The sequence below is a fragment of the Tamandua tetradactyla genome, chromosome 13, assembly GCF_023851605.1.
Source record: "Tamandua tetradactyla isolate mTamTet1 chromosome 13, mTamTet1.pri, whole genome shotgun sequence".
Taxonomy (NCBI): Eukaryota; Metazoa; Chordata; class Mammalia; order Pilosa; family Myrmecophagidae; genus Tamandua; species Tamandua tetradactyla.
The window spans coordinates 95,322,566-95,337,744 of record NC_135339.1 but is presented as its reverse complement, the minus strand read 5'-3'; the positions used below and the strand labels follow the sequence as shown (position 1 = coordinate 95,337,744).

The 15,179-nt window shown below is 64.0% G+C and overlaps 1 protein-coding gene across 4 annotated transcripts in view; it reads left to right on the top strand.

Annotated features, from left to right (window-relative positions):
* Positions 1 to 4,321, top strand: part of CFAP46 (cilia and flagella associated protein 46) — a 113,621-nt gene extending 109,300 nt beyond the window's left edge. For 2 of the 4 annotated variants that reach the window (XM_077126439.1, XM_077126437.1), the window contains exons 55-59: positions 799 to 911; positions 2,414 to 2,495; positions 2,704 to 2,840; positions 2,918 to 2,998; positions 3,776 to 4,321. In XM_077126439.1, the coding sequence (XP_076982554.1) occupies positions 799 to 911; positions 2,414 to 2,495; positions 2,704 to 2,840; positions 2,918 to 2,998; positions 3,776 to 3,912 (550 nt within the window). In that variant the 3' untranslated portion in view covers positions 3,913 to 4,321. Of the gene's footprint in view, positions 1 to 798; positions 912 to 2,413; positions 2,496 to 2,703; positions 2,841 to 2,917 lie in introns of all 4 variants that reach the window. The other 2 variants (XM_077126436.1, XM_077126435.1) reach the window with 1 other exon arrangement.
* The last annotated feature ends 10,858 nt before the right edge of the window (positions 4,322 to 15,179 follow it).

Sequence of the window (15,179 nt, the reverse complement as noted above, 5' to 3'; positions counted from 1 at the left end):
CCTGGTTCCACAGCCCCCCTCAGACCGCTCCTCCTCCCCAACTGTGCCCTGCTGACCAAGACACATTCCTCTGCCCAGGCCACGGGCCGGGTCACCGCTGTCGGGTCCTGTTGGGCACAGCAGCATGAGAAGTCCTTCACTGGTAGCAGGACCATCTCGCGCCCCCACTGGGCACGTTACGTGCCCTGGCACTGCCCCTGCCCTGCAGCAGCCCCTGCTCATTACCGCCCAGCCCTGCTCCCCGTGCCTCCCCAGCACACTCCGGCTCTCTCCTGCCCCATGCCCGCTGCACCCCGCCCCTGACATGGGCACCCCTTCTGCCTGGGGACCCAGAATGGGAGGGAGAGGCTGCCGGCACAGAGGCTGGGGCCACGTGACCCGTCCTGCCTGCTGAAGGTGGGCAGGTGCTGCCAGCCAGGCTGGGGACTCCTGACTTGCGGTACCCAGCATGTCCACAGCTCAGCCAGCATGGCCCCCAGGCACCTGCCCACATGAGAAAGGAGAACAGGAGCCCGCTGGCCCCAGGGTGGGGGGAGGGCGCTCACCCCCCAGAGGGCTTTGCTCTAAGGGCGTTCCCCCATGGCTCGCCCACTCTCCTCCCATGCAAAGCCGAGCACTCAAGGACAGGTTCACATGAGGGGCCGTCCCTGGCTGTCCTTGGCCTCTGGCTGTCCATGGCCCCCATGGCCATCCGTGGCTGCCTCCTTTGCTCCTCTGTGTGGCACCCTGCCCCACGTTGGGCCACGCGCCTGTTGCCTGCCCTGCGCCGACCTCTTAGCTGGGCGCCCCTCCCTGCAGCCAGGCCGAGTGGGAGCAGCTTCTGGGCAGCTGCCACGGCTTCTTCTTCTACGGGATGGAGAGCTTCCTGTCGCACATCCTAGTGGAGAGGCTCGTCGCTATGAACCTGCAAGGTGCGGGGGCCCCACACCCTACCGGGACTGTGGGCACAGATGCTCACGCCAGGCAAGGCCACCCAGCCACCTGCAGCAAAGGGATGGACGGAAGGGTCGGGGTCCCTGGGGCAGGCACGGCAGGCCCAAGCCTTCCCGGGTCTCGCCCAGCACACCCCCTTTGCTGCTCAGAGACCAGAGCAAGGGCCAGCAGCCAGGCAGGGCAGGGCTCAGGAAGGGACACCTGCCAGGCTCCGCCCCAAGAGTCTCTGGGAAGACACAGTCACAGCCTCTCCCAGGGTCTTCCAGTCTGAATTGGGGGGTGCTCTGGCCTGATGTGACCCTGGTGATCCCTGGTGACCACGACAGCTGTGCTCAGCCCAGGTCTCAGGGACAGAGATGGTGCCACAGGAGGTGGGCAGGGCGGGCAGTCCTGGCTGGAACGGGCGAGGTGCTGTGGGCAGACTTGGAGGAGGCTGCAAGGGTGACGGTGGCATGCAGACTCCCAGGTGCGCTACCGCACTCATGCAGGCCAAGGAGCCACATGCCAGGGGCTCTGCAGTCCAGGGGTGGCTGAGGCCACAGGCCCGGACAGAGCAGATGTGGCAGCCTCCTCCTTGTGGGGCTGGGCAGAGTTGCAGGTGTCTGCAACCCTCTGAGCGCCACGGAGATATGTGCCTGCCCCCAGAGGGAGTGCCAGCTGGTCAGGCCCTGGCTGGTGCAGGCAGAGGCAGGAGGACCTCTGTGCATGTCTCCTGGGGCCTCGGGCCATTCCCAAGGGCCAGCAGTGGAGGCCCAATACGAGGCTCCTACCCCCCACCCCCAGCCGGCTCGGGGTCCCCCAGAGCAGATGGGGGTCAGAGGGCCAAGGAGCACCCCACCCCAGCCAGAGGCACCAAAAGCCGGCTCCTGTCCTGGGGTGCAGACCCAGGCCTCACCCCCAACAGCCTGGGCCTGGGCGTTCCCGACCCCCAGAGAGCAGCAACCCTGGGCCAGCAGGCTCCTCCCATGCTGGGACCAGGCGAGGGTAACCAGCGCATCCTCTCCTGGTGGTGGGGGCTGCCCCCACATCTCTCCCTGGTGGGGCGCTTTAGGACTCCCAGCGCAGGCTTCCTGTCATCTCCTACTGTCCAGCACTGGCCCCTGAAGGGGTCTCCAGAGACCACCAGAATGGTGTGGACATGGGCAGAAGCAGGTCCCAGAGAGGGCTGGTGGACGCTGACCCTGGGCTGGTTCCTTGGAGCCCTGCCTACCCGACCTGAGCCCCGCCCACCTCAGCCCAACCCCACCCTCCACAGCCTGAGCCCCGCCCACTGCAGCCCAAACCCCACCCTCCACAGTCTGAGCCCCGCCCACTGCAGCCCAAACCCCACCCTCCACAGCCTTAGCCCTGCCCACTGCAGCCCGAACCCCACCCTCCACAGCCTGAGCCCCGCCCACTGCAGCCCGAGCCCCACCCACCACAGCCCAAACCCCACCCTCCACAGCCTGAGCCCCGCCTTTGTGTCCTCTGCTTCCTGCAGAGTGCCAGCTGGTGGTCCTTCTGGACCTCATGTGCTCCCGGAGCAGCATGCGGCGTCACCTGGAGCTGGCCGAGACCAAGAGGTACTGGGTCTCCCAGGGGCGGGGCAGGGTGGTGATGGAAGGGGACCTGCTGGGGGTGGCTGGTAGGGTCCTCCCAGCCCGTGGGGGCTCCCGCTCCGGGGCCTCTCCTATCTGCCGGCGTTTCCAAGGGCAGTTCCCGGAGGCCCCGGGGAACAGGCGGGCTACAGCGTGGCGGGCCCCTGGCGCCGCTCACGGCCGGTCCCCGCAGTGCCCTGCAGCTGTCTTTGGAGGCGCCCCTGCCAGCGGCCATGCTCCTGAGCCTGGTGGGCGTCCGCAGCGTCCTGGCGACCCAGTGGCCCACGTCCCTGCAGGACAACGCCACGCGGGCCGGCGTCCTGTGGGAAAGTGAGCGGGAAGGGGAGCGGGGGCTCGGGCTGCAGCCACCCCAGGCTGGACCCGTCTGAGGGACGTGTCCTCCCCAGACCTGCTGGCCGCGGGGAAGCCGACCGGGAGAGCCGTCCGGCTGCTTCAGAAGATGGGGAGTGAGGACGTGGCTATCCGAGGTAACGGGGACCCTCTCTCGGCTATTATTGTGCTGCCCTTGGGCCCGCGAATGCCCGCTTTCTCCACACCCCCGGCCCGGCCGTGGACAGGGGCCTCCAGCAGGTGGGCGTCTGCGCGGCCCGGGCCACTGGTCTGCTCGAAGCCCAGGGGCCCGCTCCGGAAGCAGGTGCAAAGGCCAGCGCCACCTGGGGCCACTAGTGCCAACCAGTGAGGGCCAGCCACGGGCACTGCCAGGAATACCGGGGGCGCCGCTGGCCAGGCCGAGGCGGATCCCACCGGGACCGGAAGGCGCAACGCTGAATACTGGAGCGTCTGGGGTCTGTCCACATCGCGAGTGGAGTTCTCCCTCCCCGCCGTGGGTCTGGGCCTTCCTGGCCTGCGCCTGCTCGTGGGCAGATGGTAACATGGGCAGCACCAACGGGAGGCACGGGGGCCTGGCCTGACCTGGACTCCATGCAGGGGCTCGGCTTGGGCCGCCTGCCCTCAAGCTCAGGGCCTGCACCCACCTTTCGGGAGGGGGTGGACCCCAAAGGCCGTGCACACACTTTGGGTTGCCAGGCTGGGGCCAGAGCACCTTGGCCTCCCTGCTTGCCCACCTTGGGTCTTTGGCTGGGCAGTAGGCATCCTGGGGCGGGGGGGCAAGGCCACCCTCGTGGCGGGGCAGTGATGAGGCCCTGAAGGGGGGTCGAGGTCTCCCTGATGGGGGGGTGAGGCCCCGTGGGCCCCGTGACCCCTTCTGCACAGCCGTCTGACTGGGCCCCTGCCTCTCTCCTCAGCGCTGTCTCCGTGCACCTCCAGGGACCAGCTGGCACCCCGAGCTCCGGCTCCACAGCGGTCGTTCCGTGGGTCTGAGCGGCTCCCGGCCACCCTGGGCCTGGTCCTGTACGGGCTGCCGCACCTCGCCATTGGCTAGTGCCCGCCGCTTCCCCAACCCTGCCGCCCCAGGCTCGGCCCCTCCCAAGAGCCCCCCACCAAGCCCCTCCCCGCTTGTTGCCCAGTTTCCCCGCAGGCCCCTGCCTGGCTGCGCCCCGTCCGCGTCCCCAGCCACACCCCAGCCACACCCGCGCCCCCCACCGCCCGGCCCTGTTCTGCCTCTCACACAAATAAACCTGTTCCCGCCACACGCCAGGGTCTGGTCGAGGGTCTCTGTGCACAGTGGCGTCAGAGCTCCTGAGCCTGGGATCCAGTGTGAGTGGCCGCGCTCCATTGCCCCATAGAGACCTCCGAGGGCCCCGGCCCCCCGACAGCCGCCCAAACCCGAGGGGGTGGGCAGACAGCAGTTGAAGCCACCAGGCAGCCGGCTTCCCTCTCTGGGGGCAGGGGAGGGGCTGGGGCCAGCGCCTGGGGCAGTGTGTCTCTGTCCTGTGCTTCTGGCAGGTCGGGGCCGCGGCATCTGGGCTCGGGGTGGGGGGGTGCAGCAGCGTCTCTGGGATCCCCTGGCCCCGGAATCCTCTCCTGTCCCTCTGCCACAGATGGTCCCAGCCGAGGGGAACGGCAGGCAGAGCCCAGGATGCGTGCGGCATGGGGGTGGACAGGTGCCACATGCACTCTGCACCCTCTACCTCGCAGCCAGCTCTGCTGCCTTGGGTCAATGATTTTCCTCGACCACGTGAGGTGGGGGACGCAGAGACCGAGGAGGCGTCAGGCTGAGGGCCGCCTTGGGCTGCCGAGGGCCCCCCTGCTTGCAGGCCCTACGGCTCCCAGCGCCCCCCACACCCAGCCCCAGTGCCCGCTACCCAGCACCCTGCAGCCCGTTGAGGGCCGCCCGCCTGGGCCCTGGTCCCACATGTCCAGCAGGACGCAATGGAGAGGACTGGCTGCCCTGCCACCCCTAGGTTTCACCGGGGCCTGGGGGTGGCCAAAGAGACGAGGCCTGGGAAGGTGCCTGTGGCCACCCCCAAGCCCTGTCCTTCCAGCCAGGCACCACCAGCCCTGGGCCTGGGGGCTCAGTGATCCTGAATGAATGAATGAATGAATGAATGACAATATGCCCTTGGCCAAACCTGACTGAAGCCAGGGAGGGAGCCTCGAGGCCCTGAGGGCTGCAGGGAAAGCAGAGGAACTACAGGGCTCAGGAAGAGCCCGAGAGTGCCCTGAAGGGGCCCCCCAGGGGTGGGTGGGCATCGCGGTCACCAAAGCTGGGCGTGTGGAACTCCGTCTCGGTCACTGCAGATGGGACAAGCCCCAGGAGAAGCCTCAGCCGGGGTGGGGGCAGGACAGAGCAGGGCCTCCCCTGGCGTGGAGCTCATTCTGAGTTAGAGACCCGGGTCTGGGGCTGGGGCTGGAGCAGACGTCCTGCTGGCCTGGGGGGACTGGAGTCAGTGAGCAGCCCCTGGACCTTGGGGGAGGGCTGGTCCCCAGAACCCCGCAAGGTGCAGGGACACCAGCTCTGGGGGCACCTAGGAGCGTCTGGGCTCTCCTGGCCTGCCAGCACCACCCCACGGGCTCTGAGTGCAGACGAGGAGGCCGCGAGAAGTCGGTACCCCCAGCGAGGGCCTGCGGAGTTCTGAGCCTCCACGCACCTCTTGGGCCACGTCGCCCCAAGACCAGAGCCGGCGCCTCAGACCCGAGGGTGCAGGGGCCTGGCGTCTCCAGCCACCAAGCCCTTGGTGCCCGGCCCCAGCCCCGGTCTGCAGACTTCCAGACCACACGAGGCTCAGCCCTGCCCACCTGGGCTGTGAGGTCACCTCAAGGACATGTGAGGACCTCGGGCGTTAGGACGCGGGTGGGAACCTTCTCTGCCCGACCTCAGCTGGAGACTGGAGGGCCAGGCCGTGTGGTTGCAGCCTCCATCTTAATTCGCAGGGACCTGGTGCGGCCTGCTGGGCTGGGATGCAGGACCGTGTGCACAGACGCATGGAAAAGGCACAGATGGAGACGCGACGAGACTTCAGGGCATCATCGCAACCTGGATCCAAACAGCCAAAATGAGGACAGCGAGACCCAAGTGCTGCCGAGAGCGTGCGCCCACGCTTTACTGCCACGGCCTGGGAAGGCAGCGCGTGGTACCTCACGGAGCACCTCGTGCAGCCGCAGAACCCAGGAGCTGCTCTGGCACCTGTCCCTGAGAGTTGGAGACCTCTGCCCACTCGGAAAGCTGTTCACGAATGTTTCCACCAGCTTCATTCAGAATAGCAACCCCAATGAGTCCAGCAGGCAACGGCAGCCCCAGCCCCACTCTCTGTGGGGGCCTGCCCGGGAGGCTGAGGAGCAGACCCTGAGGGCTCGGGCAGTGGGCACCCAGCCTCTCCCACAGCGCTGTGGAGGGCTGCCCACGCGCAGGGGCCTGCATCAGCGTCCGGATCCGCTTCTGCCCCGAGGGACAGCGCCGGGTGTCACTGCTGGAGGAGGGGCAGAGGGCGCCGGGCGAGTGTCTCGGAACTTCCGTGATTATCTCAGCATGAAAGGAAAAAATGAATAAAGACGCACGTCTTTGATCATATTGAGAGCCGGCGCTTCTCTTTTTTGTTGGAAGGTTTTTCCTTTTCTCAAATACATACATATACTTGTCCAGTTTAAAAAAAAAAAAAGCTGACTAATGACCAAGGAATAAATTCGAATGGGAGCAGCATCGGAAATATGAGCTTTCTTCTAGAAAGATGTTGGCACGCATCCAAACAACAAGAATAAAAGCTTCTGGAAATATTTCATCTCTGCGGCCTCCCATTTTTTACCTGAGGCCACGTCTGCCGCGTGAGAAATACCCGGCAGTGAGCGCTGCTCATGCATCAAAGGCGCTAAAATAACTTTCTGAATTATGTGCCGGCAACATAACAAATCACATTATCAATTAGCTTCTAATACGGTGGTGGCATTCTGTAATATATTCAAGCGGGGAAGAATTGCCGAGGTTAAATTTATGTAACCCTAAAAACTCTACAGAGAAGAAAGATCACTCGGAATTTATTGGTGGAAACAGGAGGCAGAAGGGAGCCTGGATGGCAGCGGCGGCGGGATGGGCGCTCCAGCCGGCGTGCGAGCAGCACCGAGGGACACCAAGGGGCACCGAGGGTCCAGAGTCGAGGGCTCTGGGCCTGGGGCTGGAGCAGGGAGCGCGGGGCTGTGTGGGGGTTGGGGGTCGTCCCTGGCCTCTCCCCGTGCGCCGTCCGCCCCCGTGGGGGGGGGCAGGGGGGGCTCCAGGCCCTCGAGGCTGCCCGCGCCCACCGTCAGTCACCTTTTAAAATGTCAAGTTCTTCATTTATGTCCTGGAAATCGTGACTTTAACATTTTAGTGACAGTACATTTTGTTGTAGGAAGTTTGGAAAATACAAAAAAGAAGGAAAGGAGCCCGTCTCACGCGGGGAACTCGCGCTGGGTCAGCCACTTCCTGTGCTACAAGATTTTGTGTTGTAAGATTTTCAAATCAGAGTCTTTGCTAGTAGCACCCTTTACCCTCAAAATAAGCTGCCTGCAGATGCAAGAGGCCGTATAAAGCGTGTGGGATTCCCCAGGGGAGAAGCGCCTCAGCCCCGGGGAATCTCAACATGAGCCCCGGGGGGCTGGTCCTGCGGGTGCCAGGTTAGGCTGGGGACTGGGGGCTGGGGGCCGGGGGCCACGGGCTGCAGGGGGCTGGGGGCCGGGGGTCGCAGGGCACCAGGGGCCGGGTGCTGCGGGGTGCCAGGGGCTGGGGCCCGCAGGGGGCCAGGGTGGTTGGGGGCTGGGGTCTGGGGCCTGCGGGGCGCCGGGGTCCGGGGGCTGTGGGGAGCTGGGGGCTGCAGGGGGCCAGGGGTCATGGGCTGGGGGCCAGGGTCCGTGGGGGGCTGGGCGCCGGGGGGCGCCGGAGCACCAGGGGCTGCGGGGGGCCAGGGGTCAGGGGCCAGGGGCTGTGGGGGGCCGGGGGTCGGGGGCTGGGGACTGGGGGTGCGGGGGCGGGGGGCAGGGGTTGTGGGCCGTGGCCCGGGGCTGTGTCTCCACCTCCTGGGCTGGGAAAGTGGTGACGGGGTGAGTGGAGATGCAGCAGGGTAGGTGGGCCTGGGTCTGCAGCCAAGTGACCCCTCCCCTTGGTCCAGGAAGCTTGGGTCAGGTCCTCTGCTCCCGCCTGCCCACTGCCTCAGGACACATCACCTGTGAGATGGTCAGAGCCGTGCCCACCTCTGAGGGCCCGGGGCCTGCCTGTCCTCGTGGAACCCTCACGGACCAGCCCCCTGGAGCCTGTTCAGGGCCTGGTGGGCTCGTCTCTGCTCCTCTCCCCAGGCCGGCCACTCTGAACGTCAACTGCACGGCGCGGAGGAGGGTGGGTGCCTGGTCCCCCCGCCCGGGCGTGGGCGCTCACTGCCTGGGCACGCTCCAGGCTTCCGTGGCGGGCCAGGGCTGCCCACGGCTGCCCACCCTCCTGGGACCCCCACCCGCCCTCCCCCTCCCCCGCGCTGCTCCTGCAGGTGATTCCCGAGGGCAGCTCCAACAGGCCTTTCAGATTGATTTGGATTAAGAAATTAGGCAGGTTAATAAAACTAAAATGCTCACAGCCTCTTGTATATCAATTTCTATTAAGTTGCTTCATCCAATACTGGTCTGTAATAGTTTAATTTTTGTATTAAATAATTAAAACTCTATTTTCAGTTGCGGTGAACAATTGTTTTCGTTAATGATCTTCCTGGAGGAGCCAGTAATTTTATATCTTGTAAAAATGATTAAATGGCATCATTAGCCCATATCTCTGCAATATAACTCAGCAACTTCGAGCAAGGCCATTTGTATTCAATTAGCGCTGCCTGGCGTTGGGGCAGACAGAATCACCTCACGCCACGCGCGGCCCAGTGTCCTCCCGTTTTATGATGACGATGATGAAGATAGAAACAACCTGTTTAATTACCCCATTTCCAACAGGGAAATCAATTTTCAATATGTCTTCACCTTACAATAATAAAAAAAAGAAGGCCCGTTTCCCTGGGAAGGGCAGGCCGGGTGGCGCTGGCAGCAGGGGGGCTCTGGGCTCCTGCCCCCCACAACGTGCCTCCCAAAGGGCCACCCCCAGAGGGCCCCTGGCTAACTTGACCCGGCCCTCAGGCACCTCCCGGCAGGCCGCAGCCTCCTGCAGTGGGTGCCCCGGAGCCTCCCTTTGGGCTCAGCAGGTCCTGGGGGGACTATGGCCCCCAGCTCCTCTCCCCAGCACCGCCAGCACCGGCCCAGCCTCCTGGCCCCCGGCTCACTCCCGGGGCCCCATGCGGACCCCACAGCCCCCTGAGCCCGCCCCTTGGGAACTGACTACAGTAAAGTTCCGGAAGGTGTCCTGGAGTGGACGGCCACAGCCTGGCCGTGCTCCTTTGTCAGGGGATTCGAGGGGCGCGGGGCACTCAATCACAGCGCGGCCGGGGCAATCTCACTGTCTGACGTTTTTATCACAGCTAGCTGAGGCCGGAGAGAGGCGGCGAGATTGATGCCCCACGCTGCAGCTAATGGCGGGATGGAGCTGGTGGGCCAAGTTGCAGGGGCACTCTTAAATTTTCCTATTATGGATTGTAATTATTTGTGACAAGAGGTGGCTCTAAGATAATAAGGGGCAGCCGCCGTCCTCGCCCAGTGCCCCGGGTCTGGCACCCCCCCTGTCCCCACCATGTCCTGCATCTTGGGGAGGGCACGGGGGCATGTGAGGGACTGAGGGCCATTTGCCTGGGGGGGGGGGGCATGGGGCAATTCTGCCTGAGTCTCAGGACCCTCCTCCCCCCCGGAAGCTTTTTTCTGGAACACGGTCCACCGTGGGCACAGGCCCGTCCCCCACAAGAGCTGCAGCGGGGCCCCGAAGTGAAGCAGCCGCAGGGAGCCCAGACTCTTACAGCTGGGTCCTAGTTCGCTGAAGCTGCTGGAACGCGATATACCAGAAACGGAACGGCTTTTAAAAGGGGAGTTTATTAAGTGCAAGTTTACAGTTCTAAGGCCGAGAAAATGTGCAAACTAAGGCCTCGATGGGCCCAGGACAACTGTAGCAGCTGAGAGAGCACGCGGCAGATGTTAGCTTCTCTCCTCATTCCATGAGGCTCCCCTGGGCGTCTTCCTTCCTCATCCCTGAAGGTGTCTGGCTGTCTGGGCTCTCGTGGCTCCTGACCTTTTCCTAAAATGGTTCCCACTTAAAGGGCAACCGACCTTGGATGGGTGGAGACGCGTCGCCATGGAAACCATCTCGTCAAAAGGTCCCACCCACAGTTGGGTGGGTCACATCTCCATGGGAACAATAAAAAAGATCCCATCCGACAATACTGAATGAGGGTTAAGGAACGTGGCTTTTCTGGGGTCCACCACACGTTCCCACTGGCACAGACGCGGTCGGTGTGGACCAGCCCTTCAGCCCAGCCTTGGGAGGATTGTTCTAGGGAGCCCCAGCCCCGTGGGCCTCACCACCGCGAACCTTAGAGACCTGCAGCCAGCCCTGCTCACCTGGAAGCTCCCCCAACCCCTGGCCCGAGGCAGCATGACCCACACACCCCTGGGTTGCCCGCTGGGATCTGCTGGGCTCTCTGGGCTGTGGGACGCCTCCCCCTCCCATCCCTGTGCCCCAAACTCTGTGGCAGAGGCAGGACAGAGCCTGGCACGGTGCAGACTCGCCACGCCCCTCCTGGGTCTGGCCCTTGCTGATCAAAGGAACTGAAGGGGAATGAAAAAGAATTAGGAAGAGGCCAACAGTTTCGCCTAATAGAGCTTCCAATTTTGGGGTGGGTAGATGTCTGCTCTGTGTAAAAATGACACTTTCCAGCCTCCTTTGTCAGTGGTATGGCCATATAACTAAGCTCCAGTCAACGGAGTATCTTTAAAAGGACTGAGCTCTTCTTCCTTCTTGCTGGTTGGAATGAAATTTGATGGCTGGAGGTGGGCAGCCACCTTGGACCATGAGGTGGGAGCCTCCTGCTGAGGACAGCGGAGCCCCAGGGAGGAGGCGCCTGGAAGCTGGGGACCACCAATCCCGCCCCTGCGGCATACCCCTGGGCTCTGTTTGGGAGAGGGTAACAGCATTCCCCTAGCTCAGTCACCCACCAGTGGCCCTGACCTCACTAAGGCTGCAGGGGTGGGGAGTCTCCTCTTTTCCTTCCTGCGTCTTTGAGGGCTGTGCCCCCAAGGCATGGGACCCAGGCTTGCTGTCCACCGTCCTGGCCCGTGGTCCTGCTCAATGGCAGGGGCATGTCTTACCCAGGGCCGGGACGGGGCTCCCCTCCTTACCTTGCTCCCTCTCATGACTGGAAACTCGTAATTCCTTTTCAAAATATTAAGTTGTGATATTAACTTACACCCTTACAAAGTGGTGGTTTTGTCTTTGTAAGCTGGATCCCTAAAGCTGGGTCAGAATCTGGGGTGCTGTTATAGTGTGGGCATCCGCAGGGCGCAGCGGCTTCCACTCCCCCGCGACGGGCTGGGCCCCTTGGCCCTCGGCGCCGACGCTGCAGCTGCGAAAATTTTGACAACATGATGGGAATCAAACAGCACCTCGTGTGTTATTTCCTTAACTAGTGAAGTTGGGCATCTTCTCAGGTATTTAGCAGCTATTTGGATTTCCTATTCTGTGATTTCTTTCTTGTATTTCTTCTCTTGGGTTGGTTACTTGTCCTTTTTCATCAGTTTCTAGTTCTTCGTATAATACGGATGTGTTTTTTTTCATCATGGGCATTACAATCTCTCACCCCCACCCCGGTTTCCATTTATTGTCTGAGTTTATCCACGATGAAATTTACCTTACTCACATCTCACAGAGCTTCTGGTCATAGGCTGCGATTCTCCTGTCACCAGAGCAGGCGCCCACTCGGGGGGTCTTCGGTGAGTCCACAGCCCATCTGTGAATGGGCCACAGCAGAGCCTGCGCCCCGGTGCTGGGAGGGGCCTGGGGGTCAGACACCTCAGCTGATGCTGAAGGGCCAGCGTGGGGGGCGGGGGCGGGGGCAGGGGCAGGGGGGCCTTCCCAGCCAACCCTGGAGTCCCCAACAGGCTTAGGGGTCTCCCACGGTCACCCTCAAAGTTATTCAAATCCTCTCCTAAGGATTTTCTCCTTTATCTTTTACACTTAAATCTCAAAACCCTGCAGGATTCCTTTCCATGCACTGCGTCAGGGGGAGGGGGTGGGGGGGTGGGCTGCAAAGGGTCAGCTCTGTGCACATGTCCCAGGGGGGGCCTGGGGCGGCTCTGCATGGGCCCAGGTGCCTAGGGGAGGCTCACAGGCTCCAGAAATGGGGTGGCCACAGCGTGGTGAGGGCTGGGGGAGGCAAGAGGGGGCCTGGGGGAGGGCCCAGGCTGCAGGGCAGGCGGGCACTAGTCCCCTGGGCTGAGGGACCGAGAGGTGTCCCTGCCAAAGCAAGTCTCCCCCCGAGGCAGCAACCCTTCCAAGGCAGCCCAAGGAGCAGCCCCCCAAAGCAGGCTGGTGGGGGGGAGCTGGCCTCGGGTGACCAGGCAGCCACAGGTGTGCAGACCTGTCATTGTTCACCTGCATTGTTGGTCCTAAAGGGCCAAAGCCAGGGGCTGCAGGGGACGAGGTGCTTCCAGGGCCATGTGAAGAGACAGGGTGCTGGCCGCAGTGGACAGTCCCCTGCTTGTGCCCTGAGGCCAGGACCTGGGGTCAGCACCCCCCCACCAGCCTGCCCTAGGGGCAGCAGATGAGGAGGTGGTCCCTGGGACCTGGACACCTGCCCCAGCCCTGGCCCAGGAGGGGGCTCTTAGTTGGTGGCTGGGTGCTCATCTGTACTGGGCGTCCCCCTTTCTGCAGGACCCCGACCTCGGGCTGCAAGCCCAGGCCCCCTTCCCGTCCTCTCACGGGACCCCAGGGCTCTGCCAGGCTCTGAGCCGCAGGCACCTGCCTCCCTGGCTCCCACCCGCCATGGCGAGACACAGACAGGTGAGGGGGAGAGGATGTCGGGGCCCGGGGGTGTTTCTTGGGTTGTTTCCTGCCTGTCCTGAGCCCCAACTTGGGCACAGCGCCTCCCTTGCCCTGGGCCCTGACCCCCCTCAGCCTGCAGGGGCCTCTGGGCTATGACACTGCAGACCCAGGACCCCTCGCCCCCACCCCCACCCCTGGGGAAGGTCATCCCCTAAGGTCACTCTGGGGCTCAGGCCTGGGCCCCCCGAGGCCAGGGCAGGCAGCGGTCACTGCCTGGAATGTGCCCACAGCTGGGGTCCGCAGAGGCTGCCACACCAAAGGGTGGGTCTGTGGATGCTGGGCCTGCGTCCCCAGCCCCCCTGAGGGGCTACTGGGACAGGGCTGGGGGGCCCAGAAGCCCTCACGCCACCCCCACACCAGGCAGGCTGGGATGAGGGCAGGGAAGGAAGGCCCCTCCTTCTCCACTCCCCACCTGCCCCACAGTGGCCCCGAGAGTCCGAGCTGTCTCTCTGCACCTCGTGCTCACAGGCTCAGCTCATTAACGCTGCCCCCAGCACAGCATCCCTGAGGCCAGTGCAGCCTGGGCGAGGGGAGGCAGTGGTCTGCACTCAGGGGGACTGTCCCTGGCTCAGGTGAGGTGACACAGGCCCAGGTGAGGTGACCCGGGCCCAGGAGGGGTGACACAGGCCTAGATGAGGTGACCCGGGCCCAGGTGAGGTGACACGGGCTCAGGTGAGGTGACCTGGGCCCAGGTGAGGTGACACAGGCCCAGGTGAGGTGACCCAGGCCCAGGAGGGGTGACACAGGCCCAGGTGAGTTGACACAGGCCCAGGTGAGGTGACCCAGGCACAGGTGAGGTGACCTGGGCCCAGGTGAGGTGACCCAGGCTCAGGTGAGGTGACCAGGTGAGGTGACCCAGGCCCAGGAGGGGTGACACAGGCCCAGGTGAGGTGACACAGGCCCAGGTGAGGTGACCCAGGCTCAGGTGAGGTGACCTGGGCCCAGGAGGGTGACACAGGCGCAGGAGGGTGACCCAGGCCCAGGTGAGTTGACACAGGCCCAAGTGAGGTGACCCAGGCTCAGGTGAGGTGACCCAGGCTCAGGTGAGGTGACCTGGGCCCAGGTGAGGTGACACAGGCGCAGGAGGGTGACACAGGCCCAGGCGAGGTGACACAGGCCCAGGCGAGGTGACACAGGCCCAGGCGAGGTGACACAGGCACAGGTGAGGTGACCTGGGCCTACGTCCAGGCCATGTGCTCAGGCCTCCCCCTCCCCCACGAGTCTTCCAGCTCTCCCTGGGTCCTGTGCACCCCAGGCCTCTCCTTAGGGACCCACTTGGCTTGAATCCCAGAGCTGCCTCTAGGTGGCTGGGGGTTGGTGACAGCTGTGGGTGCCGCCCCCCTGTCTGGTTAGGGTCCACCACCCTGGGTTCAGGGTCTGCACCCCCTGAGGAGCTTCCTGACCACTCCATCCCCACATCCCCGCGTCCTGTCCCCACGTCCTCTCTCCACTCCTGGGGCTCGTGCCAGCAGCTCCAAGCAGCCAAGACTCTCGGGGTTCACCCAAAAAGGAGGATGGCATCCCTGCGCCCTTTTCCCCTTTCCCCAGGGGCCGCACCCTGCTAGGCCCTTCTGTGGCCCTGAGAGGACCCCTAGGCTGTCTGTGCAGCCTCTACAGAGTCCCAGCCACACCATCAGCCCTCGCCCACTCACTGCTTGTGGGCCACTGGGACACCTCCCTCTTTTTCCAGATGGGCCCGTGCTGAAGTCCTACTTCCCTGGAAGCTGTGTGAATGGCTGTCCCGCTGTTGGAGTGGACCGTGGGGAGACCTGCCGGGGCCCAGGTGCCCGGTCTGCCAGGGTGTCGCAGCCTACGGGAGTCAGCCAGGGTTTCCTCCCCACTCTCAGGTCAGGCCTCCCCCCGTGGCTGTGCTCGCCCAGGGCATGGGGGCAGTCATTCCAGGGCCTCGGAGTCAGTGGCAGGCACTGTGGGCTCGGCGCTGGTTTTGTTTGACAATTAGAAATGAAAATGAAAATAAACCATTTTGTCCCAACACAAAGTCCAAATCAGGCAGATTTGGTGCAGCCCAGATGGGACTTGCTCCCTGCGGGGGCCAGGGGCTTCCCTACCGTCCATTTTCCCACCCAGCCCCTCCTCCACCCCGTGGGCCCACCTCTGCCTTCCCCCCTGCACACAACCCTACGCTCACAGCTCCTGGGTCTGCAGCTGGGGCCCGCGGGGCAGCTGGTCTCGGGCAGTCCCTTCCGAGGTCGCCGGGGAGCTCAGCTGGGCCACGCACCCGTCCCCTCCCAGCCCCCCTCCAGTGCTGGGTCCCAAAAGCAGCACCCTCAGAGCCCACGCCCTTTCCAGGCCTCTGCCCGGCACCCGCG